The 12619-nt window shown below is 41.7% G+C and overlaps 1 protein-coding gene across 1 annotated transcript; it reads left to right on the forward strand.

Annotated features, from left to right (window-relative positions):
- The first annotated feature begins 1614 nt into the window (after positions 1 to 1614).
- On the forward strand, positions 1615 to 11731 carry smc5 (structural maintenance of chromosomes 5). The gene is made up of 24 exons (XM_030769635.1): positions 1615 to 1790; positions 2448 to 2589; positions 2784 to 2836; positions 2953 to 3115; positions 3234 to 3368; positions 3582 to 3722; positions 3984 to 4145; positions 4233 to 4304; positions 4444 to 4699; positions 6110 to 6264; positions 6364 to 6477; positions 6624 to 6718; positions 6867 to 6999; positions 7379 to 7552; positions 7781 to 7950; positions 8115 to 8238; positions 8322 to 8444; positions 8573 to 8701; positions 8795 to 8890; positions 9028 to 9132; positions 9413 to 9532; positions 10619 to 10798; positions 11166 to 11261; positions 11600 to 11731. The coding sequence occupies exons 1-24, from the start codon at positions 1615 to 1617 to the stop codon at positions 11729 to 11731; spliced, it is 3246 nt and encodes a 1081-aa protein (XP_030625495.1).
- The last annotated feature ends 888 nt before the right edge of the window (positions 11732 to 12619 follow it).

Raw genomic sequence — 12619 nt, forward strand, 5'->3', positions numbered from 1 at the left:
CCAAATCACTATCACTGACAGAAGTAGCTTATATAAACATATGCACACAGTATTTTCTTTCCTTTGTCTGATACCACATTGCAGAGAAGTTGAGGACAGTATGTGGAGCATACCCAAATGGTTTATAAGTCAAATGCAACTTGTTTCTGCTTTCATTATGTGGCACACATTTTCAATATGAAACTATAAAGCTCTCACATTATATCTTAATGCACAAAGTTACTTTTTTAAAGAAATGACTGATTTGGATTCTGTCTGAAAGGTGAAATGAGCAGTGAATTTCTGTACATATGTCTGTGCTAAATGGAAAACACAGACAACTCGTATCACTTGGAAATGGTGCCCCATGTTTCAAGCTGCAAGCAATTGCCTTTAATCTTGCAATATTAGATCACTTTCATTGCATTTACATTGCCTGATGTAATGCCTATAACATTGGTTATTTGCAGCAGGATGTAAAGATTTAGATGAAATAAAGTACCATCAAGAAACTGATTTTTAAAAAAAAGCCCAGAACACATGTGTTTCTATGTAACAAACATAAATCTGTCGTTTTACAGAACTTCAGGCTCCTGCAACTAGATTGAGAAAGTCCTCTGTATGCAATCCTATCAGGGCGTTCTTGGACACATGGTTTATTACCAAAAATTATCCAAATCATTACTGTCCTCCCAGATAACCGACAGGCCTGATAGGAGACTCTGTCATTACGGAAAACTATAGGGAATGTTTAGATTCTAGATAAGTAAAGAACTGTTATCTGCAGAGTTACCGTCTTCTCTTAAACAAGAATGGTCGGCTATTTCGCGAAATGACTCTACGTCTGGGACTTAAAAACTCCGGCAATTAAATTACAAATCGCACAAGTTCGCAGTTCAAACGAGGGTGAGTACACGATCTTCCTGAGGTATTTTCACCTAGTACATCGAATCTCCACCTTAAACAGAACTCTGTCTTCTGTACCTGTTACTGCGATTAAGACTATAATTTATAAACCAATCACTGGCAAACCAAAGTTGCTAAACAGAACTAGTGACACCCAGTGGTGGACCTCCGCTAATACAGAAGCATCGTTAACCGGAGCAAGCAATCTTACATTTAAAAATACATTGTACATCACCGCGCGTCATATCGACAATTTTGAAAAATGGGACTGAAACCTTCATGCACGGATCAGTCTTCTCATTTTGATTATTTACATAAATAATTTAAATTCATATGCTGCCGTGAGGATCTCATCTACTGCCCTAGTACCTGAGTATAGCGTCCGACAAATCTTACCTAGAGAGGCTGCATAAACACCTCGACACCACATGTAATTGTCGCGTTTGTTGTTGCTCTACCGCTCATTTGCATGGGACGAGGGGTCACTGAAGGGGTTTTTGATACTCTCGCTTTTTCACAATGTTTGTCAAACTCAAGCCAACAGTGACAGAAATCCTTCCGGAGTCTGCGCACTCTGAATGAAGTTAAAGCAGCCTTAAGCCTCGTAATTGAATCACATGACGGATTTTGTCCAATCAAATTTATACTAGCATTGTCGTCCGCGCGAAACGAAAGCAACGTTGCTTGAATGTTGTTGACAGCAAAGAGTTGGCGGTGCGACGTGAAAATATGGCGCTTCTGGGAAAAAGAAAACGGATTAGTCATGTTTTAACAAATTCACAGTCGCAAAACACTGATGTATCTGTGCCTAGTGCTTCACAACAAGACTTAACAGCACAGGAAGATGGTTTGAGAGGTCGTTTTGTGGAAGGATCTATTGTTCGCATTACAATGCAAAACTTCCTGTAAGTGTCATAAAACATGCAGATACTTATCCAGCGGTTGTGCTTATGCGCCGTAAGTGTATGTTAACTGGCTAATTATCAGTATTGTCTAAGTATCTCCTAGTTTAAGAATTGTGTCCCTCATCAGTAGGTTGATGAACCATATCTTACGTGCGTACAAAAAAATAGAATAATGTCTGAGGATGAACACCATTTTGTTTTTGAGTGATTTTTTCAAGTATTTTTGGTATTTACTTCAAACAGCCTGCTGTTCATAAAAGGGGAGAACCGACAAAAATGTATTTACATAGATATCAAAGTTGAGACTATGTAATATATTAAATGGCTCAATATTAAATTGATGGAAAGAGGTAAGCAGTGTTCTGTATGGTTACGAAGTCCTTCATGACTAGGGAGAGCAAGCAAGTAATTAGGGCTAGTTAAGTGTTAACTTGATTGACGGTTATTGTTGTTTTCATATTGAAAGCCTTAACGTGCGTAACGGTACATCTCTCGTTTAGTTGTTTACTAAATAGCTATGCACATTGGATCCTGTTATGAGTTGTCAGCTGGTATTTATTTTGCTATTTATCCTGCCTGTAGTTCCGTAACTGCTGTTTTTTATGAAGCCTGCTGACTTGCTTATTTGTAATAATAAGATTTCTGTACTATCCGTAGGACCTATGACCATTCTGAGGTTTTTCCTGGACCCAACCTGAACATGATTGTTGGAGCCAATGGAACTGGCAAGTCCAGTATAGTCTGTGCTATCTGTTTAGGCTTAGCTGGGAAGACAGCGATTCTAGGAAGAGGCGATAAGGTAAGTAGGCTATACACTGGGAATGGACTGCAATCTTTTGAGTTGGTTTCCTGAAGATTCAGGCTTAGATCTGCACACTGACTTTTATTCAATACTGCTCTACAAGTTTGACATTCTAAATATTATCGTCAACATCACTGACAGAATTGTACCTGTGTTATGCACTAACAATATTATTTCATCTTTGTAAATAGATCGGTCTGTATGTGAAACGAGGGTGCAGTAAAGGCTCTGTTGAAATTGAGCTGTAAGTTTGACCTATAGAGTACAGTCTCCAGATACAGTATACAAATATTCACACTTGTCCTCTTCAAGTCATGCAAAACCATAATAACACACAATGACACCTCTTTGTGATTTTAGATACAAGATTGGGGGAAACCTAGTCATCAATAGAGAGATCTTTGTAGAAAACAACCAGTCTGTCTGGATGCTCAATGGGAGACACTCTAGCCAGAAGGCCGTGGAAGAGGAGGTGAAAGCTCTTCACATCCAAGTGGGGAACTTGTGCCAGTTTCTGCCACAGGTAAATACAGGTTTAAACTTGTGTCTTGTTCTTTCTCTCTTGAACAGAATGTGGAGACAACAATTGAAATATAGTCTGTTCTTTTTTTAAAGTCATCTTCGACTGTCTGCTTTCACAGGAGAAGGTGGGTGAGTTTGCCAAGATGAGTAAAATCGAGCTGTTGGAGGCCACTGAGAAGTCTGTGGGGCCACCAGAGATGTACGAGTTTCACTGCGAGCTCAAGACATTTCGTAACAAAGAGAGAGAGCTGGAGGTAACTTCATAGTTGAGGGGCTCACCTTTGAGTGTGGAATGATATTACACCTGAGCACTATGACTGCTCATTGATTCTTACGAATGCATGCAAGATTAAGCTATACAAATATAAGATGGTCAGTCTCCATTGACTCTTCACACATGCCAGTGTTAGTTTTAGAGCATGGAAGCCTGTGCTCTTAGTCGTCTCTTATGGTGTGTTGTCTGACAGAATGTATGCAAGGAGAAGGCCAATTTCCTGGAGAAGGCTCGACAGAGAAATGAGAGGAACAAACTTGAAGTGGAGCGTTACTATATGAAGAAGAGACACCTGGACATGATCAAAATGCTGGAGAAGAAGAAGCCCTGGGTGGTGAGTGTTGATGGACCTCACTTTTTTGGTATTAATTTAAGGTTTTTTTTTTTTTTGCTTGTTTTTTTTTTGTTGTTGTTGTTTTTGGTTTTTTGTTTGTTGAACATATTCTGTTTGTTTCATTACCTCCATTTTGCAGAGTGAACCTGAAATAAGAGTCTGACATAGACAGATGGGATGTCCTTTTTTTGGGGCAGTTATTTCCTAAATGAGATTGCACCCGGTATTTGTGTGTTCATAGTGGACTTTATCTCTGTGTAGGAGTATGAGACTGCCCGTAGGCAACTGGAGGAAGTGAAAAAAGACAGGGAGGAAAAGAAGAAGGCCTTGAAGTCTCTGAAAGAGGCCCAGGCTCCCATGCTCAGAAAGATCCAGTCCATAGAGAACCAGCTGCAGCCCATTGAGAGCCAGATGAAAGAGAAGGTGCGGAGCGCGTAACCTCGGCCATTATGTTACCTTTGCGAAGAGATCTGAAAGCTCACACTCTCCCGTGTATCATCTGTTTTTCAGACTGCTGGCATCAGAGAGGCGTCACTGAAATGTAAACAGAAGCAAGAACAACTGGATCGAAAGTATAAGGAGGTTTGTTCGACACGTCGCGTCACGCAGAAGGCGTTGCAGCCTGGCTAAAGGGAGCGTTTGAACACCTCCATTCAGGTTTCTCTTGTTTGTTTTTACAGTCTTTTAGAATGAATAACATGTCTCATCCTTATATGGGCAGATTGAAGACATCAAGCAGGACCTGAGACTGAAGGAGACAGAGGAGGCGGACCGGCAGAAGAGGATCGAGAACACGCGTCGGATGATAGAGGACCTCCAGACGGAACTGGCCAAAATGGGTAGCCAGGAGGACGTAACTCCTCGCATCGAGGCTGTGAACTCGCAGCTGAGGAACATCCAGGAGGACAAATCCAAGGTGGATAGCGAGCGCTCCGACCTGCGTAGGGACAAAGACGAGGCCATGGGAGAGCGTGCACGTGAGATTCTCTAGTCCTCTCACATCTCAGTGATGTTCTCTGTCCAGATCTTTACAGTGCTCCGGACTACCTTTTTTTTTTTGAGAGACGTCCCACGACCATCGCGAAGCGTTATTTTTAGCCATCCCAAAGCGAAAACTGAATGGCCCAAATGTGAAATTGCCGTCGGTTGCGTTCATTTCTGAAGCGAAATGGTTGTGCTGCAATGACACCACCAGCCATTTTTAGATACTGTCGCACCTTGATTGTATGTTTTTTAAATCTATAGTTATGGATAATCATTTGTAACCTGTTTTGATAACACAATTGCATAGACAGCAGTAATTATATTCTAATATCTGAAAATTTATTTGGTGTAGTATTCAACTGGCCCTTTATCTCTAAATGTAGTTTTTAATTTCATAAATATACATGCATATACATTTAAACCATGACGGGTCAAAAGGGGGCAACATAATGACAGTGGTGCCCATGCAGTAACATGTGCTCCTTATCAGAAGAGCACCAGAGTGTGGCTGGTCGCTTGTTACTTAGCACATTTCCATCCAAACGGTTCATAGTTAAAACTTGTTTAATAACACAGCTTTGTAACGCATTACGCAAAGAACCCTGAATATTTAAATGTAAATTCAGCACAGCAGTGCGTTTCTGTTGAGGCCACACATCATGAGATAATTAACGTAAAAAATTAACGACTCAGTGATCATGGCCAAGCATAATTGTAGCCACTTACTTCACTTGACTCGCACTCACAAGAAACTAATCCACTTATCCTTAAAAGAGCCCCTTCGGAGAGTCCAGAACAGAATAATTCGTCCTCATCCAAGGAGCCCTCTGTACACGCACCTGGTAGATTCCACTTCTGAACTTTTAGCTTATGAAAGTGTGGCATCATTTCAAACCAGTGAATGACTGACACGCTGAGATAGCCATTGTTTTTTTGGGACCAGCTACATCTCTGATTAGAAATTGACAGTTCCACCTTCCTTGCTAGCTAACGTCCATCTGCTGGTTACTTTTCTTTCTACTTTACAGACGTTGTAAGTGTAAAGTTAAAGCATACAACATTATTATCGCAACAAACAGTATCCAAAAAAGATTTATGTGGTTTCATATGCTTATTTTTTGGCCCCAAGATATTAGGATAGTATTAGTCTGTGTCTTTGCCTTATTAGTAGTTTTTAACCAACCCTAAGCTTTGATTTTTAAGCTGTCATTATGGCTCAGGACTTTCTTCCGTGCGCTAAATTTTGTATTGCAGAGTTCTTTTTGGCACAAAGAAATAGGTTTGGAAGCCTGTGCTTTTAACAAAATAAGCAACTTTCACTGTAAACCCAAGGACATTTGAAGATGAAGTTGAAATTGTGAAATACTCTTGTAATATTGATTGCTTTTTCCTCCTGTATGAAGGTTTACAGAATAGACTGAGGAGTCTGGAGGACATAATGAACAGGAAGGAGGAGAAGCTGCGAAGCCGTTTCCGTGACACCTACACAGCCCTGCAGTGGCTGAGGAAGAACCTGAATCTCTTTGAGGGAAATGTGTTTGAGCCTATGATGCTAGTAGTAAGGGCATTAACAGAAGTTCTTACCACAGATTTTTCACTGAGCATGTTTATGAGGACGCTGTATTTCAACTAACGTGTTGTTGTCTTTGTGCTGCAGATCAATGTCCGTGACCCACGACATGCCAAGTACATTGAGAGCCACGTCCCTGTCAATGACCTGCGAGCCTTTGTTTTCCAGAAGCAGCAAGACATGGAAAAGTTTATGACAGAGGTGAGTGGCGTGAATTGGACAAATGCCCACAGGACTTTTGGAGATGAGAGAGTATGTTTAGCTCCTGCTCATCGATCAGCATCGTTCTTTATTAATATTTAAACAGCTTTCTTGTTTATATTGCTTTTGGTTTTGGTCTCTTACAGGTTCGAGATTCTCAGAACCTCAGAGTGAATGCAGTCATTGCTCCTGCTGAGTCATGCGCTGCCCGCCCTCCATCGCGATCCATCGACACCCTAAAGTCAGTTATTTATTTATTCCTGAATAATACTGATCCCTCTGAAGTAACATGTGATCTCATTTGTGTCTGTGTGGAATGTGTGTGGTATAGTTTGACTCTTTCCACGTGCCTCATGATGTGGTTCTCTGTGGGCTTGATCTTTGAGTAGACGCTATGGGTTCTTCTCCTACCTGCGCGAGCTGTTTGACGCACCTGATGAAGTCATGAGCTATCTGTGTCACCAGTACAAAGTGAATGACGTCCCTGTGGGAACAGACAAAACTAAAAGCATGATTGAGACAGTAGGTCCCTTACCCTCACACACAGAACTTAGACCTCAGGCCCGTGATTAAACCATATCAGAAAATAGCAAGCTACAGCTGCAGTGTCAGTTAACTAAGCTTTTCTCATGTGTCTCTCATAATATTATACTCAAACCATGAGAGAGATAATGCTATACAGGGTTTATTCTGTTTGCTTATTATACCTGTTTCTTTACATCTGTTTGTTTATTATTTTGTCGCCAGTGTCACGATATTTATGTGTTTACATTTCTGTATACAGAATGTTTGTAGTGAAATGGATATAGATAACATATAGAACATGGTGATATCTTCACTGACGCGTTGAACCTTTATGGCAGGTTTTGTCTGATGTTTAATGGAGTTTTGTCTCTCATAGGTCATCAGAGAATCCCAGCTGAGGATGCTCTACACAGCTGATGAGAAGTACACCGTGAAGAAATCATCCTATTCCAACAAGACCATCTCCAGTAACTCAGCCCTGCGCCCCTCCCAGTTCCTAAACATGGCCATAGACGCAGAGGAGAGGCGGCAGCTAGAGGAGCACCTAAAGGTGTGTAACTCCTGCCACATCAAAATCTTCCCCCACATGGAATTTAAAGCCCCGTGAGGACACTGTTATTCTGTATCTGGGGCATTTTGTCATTAGCAGTTAGTTTGAAAAGTGAAGCAGCAGTTAAGCTGACAAAGGAATGCTGAATCATTGCAGTGTGTTTGTCTTTGTGCTTGTCAAGGCGAGCGGGTGAGCCGTTGTTGATAATGATGATTATCTTCTGTCTAGGCTGCTGAAAGACAGGTCCAGAAAATTGATGCTCAGATGAATGCAATACAGGAGCAGCAAACCAAACTCGATCGCCGTGACAACGAGCTACGTGCTCAGAAGAAACAGCTGTCTGAGCTCAAAGGCAAGAAGAGACAGCTGGAGCAGAAGATAAGCACAAAACAGGATAGGTGTGTGTAACACATTCTCGCACATGTACCCTACAGCTTGTCTTACTCAGAGACATAGAAAACCCCCTGGTCTTATGCCCCCCCCCTTATCTTCTTCTCTCTCTCTCTCTCTCCCCCTCTCCCTCTCCCTCTCTCTCTCTCTTTGTGTACATATACATATGTAGTTTGAGGCAGATGGAGCAGAGTGGAATTGATCTGAAGAAAGTTGAGGAGGAAACCACGGCTAAAATTTCAGCTGTGAACCAACAAAAAGTGGCTATTGTGGCAGAGTTTCTGGAGCATATGAAGGTCAGTCTCTGTTTCTGTGTCCAGTTCTTTTGTGATGCTTTTATTTTCCATATAGAAGTGCTTATGGTCTGTGTGTGTTTAAGATGAGAGCAAGACTGAATATGGAGAAGGTGTACATGGCACTGGAGACAGTGGGCCTCACTGCAGAGAGGACCAAACTGGAAACAGAGTGCCGGGAGAGCACACACGAGCACAGGAACTTAGAGGTGAGAGGTTACTGAGGTCACTCAAAAGGTCAACATGTCACAGCACCATAGTCTTGTATTCAGTCATCCACGTTGTTCTCTGCAGACAGATAAACTGACACTAGTGTGTGTGTGTGTGTGTGTGCCAGAAAGCATTTGCTGAATTGGATCAGAGGAAGACCAACCTATTAAACACATGTAAAAGCTTGATGAGGAAAGCAAGTGAGATCTGCAACATGAACCCAGGAGAGACCGCTGTACCCCCAGAGCTGCATACGGTCAGGACCACACCCACCCACCTGCACAAACACATTTATCCTCTCTGTCCTCCAGTCATTCATTCTTTCAGTCTTTCATCCTCCCGTTCTTAGGCATTCAGCGAACTACCAGACACTCTGGATGAGATTGATGCCATGCTGAATGAGGAGAGGACCAGAGCAGAGTGTTTCACTGGCCTCAGTGATACGGTAAGGACTCTTCACTTGTAATAAAATGTGGTGTGTGAATGCAGAGAGTGTGTGAGAATGGGACACAGACTACTAATAAAGCAAGTGTGTTATTTTACCATTTTTCCTCAGTATGTCTCCTGGTCTTTCTCCTCCAGGTAGTAGAGGAGTATAACCGAAGGGAGCAGGAGATCAAGAATATGGAGAAGGAGTATGACGAAAAGATGAATGCTCTCCACACTTACAGACAGAACATATCAGAGGTACACCCCAATGCTGTAATATACTGACACACCCAGGTTAACTCCATGTTTTTTCACGACTTTGATGAATACTTGATTTTGATTTTTTACAATAAGTGCGTTGATCGAAAAATCCCCTCAGAGTCTCCATGACCCCTGCCCCTCACATCAGTCACATTATCCTGTCAGACTGTATTTTTTAACAGTGGGCCCTTACTTATGTGGTGTTGTTTACATATGACTGTTTGCTTCCCTTGAATGTAGTTCTTGAAACCTGAACACAGTGTGTGTCTTTCCTCAGGCTAAGGAGCGCTGGCTGAACCCTCTGAAGCAGCTGGTGGAACAGATCAATGAGAAGTTCAGCGATTTCTTCCGCTCCATGCAGTGTGCCGGCGAAGTAGACCTACACTCTGAAAACGAAGTGAGCTTTCACACGCATTCTGTTACCACTTGAACCTTGAATGATCTCTGCACAGAAGAAGGACAGAACCGACTTAGGCTTATGTCTAGTATCTAAACACAGAGGAAGAGGTCTGTAACTTGGTGCCAAACTCTGTCTGATCCCATCAGGAGATAACAGAACCCAGATTAGCAGCGTGTCTTCATTCTGATTATTAGACTGACCTGCTCCCACATAGAGATGAATGAGAGAAAATTGTGTTATTAATAAGTGATACATAGACAAACAGGTCTTTTGTCCTTTTTATCGGTTTCATTATATCACGGGGGAAGAGATTGAGATGTTTTTGTCTCATTTTCTGTTTGTTTTTAATGCGTGTGCAGAAGTGAGATGTAGTCTGTGATTGTGTGTTGTCTGTTTTCTCTGAGAGATGGGTTTATTAGGTGAGGCTGTCTAGTATTCTGCTGAAAGTGTCTTTGTTATGGACGGTCATCTGTAGCCTTGAAGGGATGCGGAAATAGTGTTCAGATATGCATTGGTGTTTAAGCTTTACTCAGTCAGGAGGGCCCAGAAAATGTTCTACCCAACATTACAGCACTGTTACCAGCCTCTACCACTGATACCAGGCAGGCCAGGTCACTGGACTCTTACACCAAATCCACCAGTTACACCAAAAACCTGTCAGCTCAATGCCACAGGCACCAGGATTTATCGAACCACCTCACAGATGTCCAGTGTTGGCAATCACCTGCTCACCGGAGCCACTCAAGACATTGTTGTATGTGAAAAACCCAAGAGGCTGGTGGCTGTTTCAGATGCTGGAACCCATGCTCCTGTCACTATTGATCACACCATACTCACACTCATACTCACTGTGGTCACTAATTTCCCCCAACTAAATATTCAGTTAAACTGGATCCCTTGATGGTCATACACATGCTTTCTGTGGTCACCCACAGCGTTCAGACTCACTGTCTGTAGGAGTGATCCATTTATCTTTTGTGTAATGTGTGTTTGTATCAGTAATGTTTTGCAGGACGAGCATAATAACTGTGCTGTGTGTGTGTGTGTGTGTGTGTGTGTGTGTGTGTGCGCGCGCACGCACAGGAGGAATATGACAAGTATGGGATCCGTATCCGGGTAAAGTTCCGCAGCAGCACCCAGCTGCATGAGCTCACTCCTCACCACCAAAGTGGAGGAGAGCGCAGCGTGTCCACAATGCTCTACCTCATGGCCCTGCAGGAGCTCAACCGCTGCCCCTTCAGAGTGGTAGATGAGATCAACCAGGTACAACACACACACACACACACACCCAGGGCCTACTGACAGCCCAACTGCTACCAGTGTTGAACATAATCAGGCAAATTATTATTTTGTATTATTATTATTATTATTATTATTATTATTATTATTATTGTTATTGTTGTTGTTGATTATAAATTATTTTACTGTAAAACTGACAGACTTAAGAATAATCCACACATATGCCAGTTTTCCTCAGAGTCAGTCCTGTAACCTGTTTTAATCACTGAAAAGAATGCTTTAATTTATGAGCAACTGAGCCATAGATAAAAATCTGTTTTCTCACTTTTGCTGACATAATCACTTTTTGACATGGTGTTGTGATCATACATTGTTTGTGTATCCCCATTAGGGTATGGATCCAGTGAACGAGAGAAGAGTGTTTGACATAGTGGTCAGGACTGCCTGCAAAGGAAGCACCTCTCAGTACTTCTTTATCACACCTAAGGTAAGTTACCCTTTAATGCACATGTGTCAAACTCCGTTCCTGGAGGGCCAGGGTCCTGCCGGTTTTTGTTTTCACCTCTTAGTTACCTGTTGATTTTCACCTTGAAAACAGGTGTGCACGCTCTTCAGCCAGCCAGAGACTGTATTTAGTTGGTCAACAAGAAAAACAGCAGGACCATGGCCCTCTAGGACTGGATTTTGACACCTTTTGTTTAATGATTCATTACCCTCTACCCATAATGATTTACTTTTCATTCATCCTGTATATGACTGGGTTAAGATGTTAAAGTGCTATATGTGTTTGTATATTTGTGTGTGTGTGTATTTGTCCACATCCAGCTCTTACAGAACCTGCAGTATGCTGATGAAATGACTGTGCTATGTGTGCACAATGGGCCTTACATGCTGCCGCCTCATAAGTGGAATGAGAAGGCTTTTATCAGACGCATCAGACGCCAGTCAAACCAGTGAATACATCACACCATTGGCTCCAGTAAACCAACAATACAGACCACGTTAGTTCTCCTAAGACCCTCTGCTTTGCTGGCTCCTGTTTTGGTCTAAGTAAGGGAAAAGAATGGTTTTTAATTAAAAAAATAATAATAATGATGAAAAGTGTGTCAGCCTTTGCAGCAGTGTTTCTCATACAGCTGTTGTGTACAAAACACTGAGAAATGTTCTTTTGAGAAAAAAAAAACTATTCAGTTTAATCTGTAAGAGGACAAGAATTAAAATGTAGTGATCATTTTTCCTGCAATTTTTGTATTGACTGCATAAATTGTGCCAGTTAAACTCAGACAAATAAATATGGTATTGAACTAAACAATAACATATATCAGGCTGGTAATATTTTGTGCTATGTGACACTGAAGCCCAATAAGCCTCTCAGAAATGCACTTTCTCTGAAGGCAGCAGTAACAATATACACCTAAGCCTCTCTCTATCTCAGATGATATATTTCCAAATGTCTTGGACAATAATTTTTAGTAATGGTAATGACTTAGTTGGAAGTTGCTCAATAAGACACACACACGATGGTGGGAATTGTATCATAGTTGGCAGTAGTTTGCTGTTCACTAATGATAAGTATGTGTAAACTTCCTTAAAGTCAGGAAAGAGTAGTTAATGAGACATTTCTCATTCCAAGGAACTATTCTGTTAATCTGAAAGCACCGTGTCACCAAGGGCTTTACCTAGGAAATGAGTGACTGTGACAGAGCTTTGTGGTGAACGGCACTGAAAATAAAAACCGGTATAAAGACGTGTCACTTCAATCAAGAAGACTCACTCCCAGTCACACTTGAAGGAGCATTTCTTTTTCAAATAAGCTTTTTAGTATTGGTCTATTTACATATCCTA

Source organism: Chanos chanos, chromosome 3, assembly GCF_902362185.1.
Source record: "Chanos chanos chromosome 3, fChaCha1.1, whole genome shotgun sequence".
Lineage (NCBI taxonomy): Eukaryota > Metazoa > Chordata > Actinopteri > Gonorynchiformes > Chanidae > Chanos > Chanos chanos.

What these genes read in the sequence shown, in the direction of transcription:
- smc5 (XM_030769635.1), top strand. Translation starts at nt 1,615, where the DNA reads ATGGCGCTTCTGGGAAAAAGAAAACGGATTAGTCATGTTTTAACAAAT. An exon ending in ATTACAATGCAAAACTTCCT is followed by an intron (nt 1,791 to 2,447) that starts GTAAGTGTCATA and finishes TACTATCCGTAG; the next exon opens with GACCTATGACCATTCTGAGG. An exon ending in TCACTGGCCTCAGTGATACG is followed by an intron (nt 8,891 to 9,027) that starts GTAAGGACTCTT and finishes TTTCTCCTCCAG; the next exon opens with GTAGTAGAGGAGTATAACCG.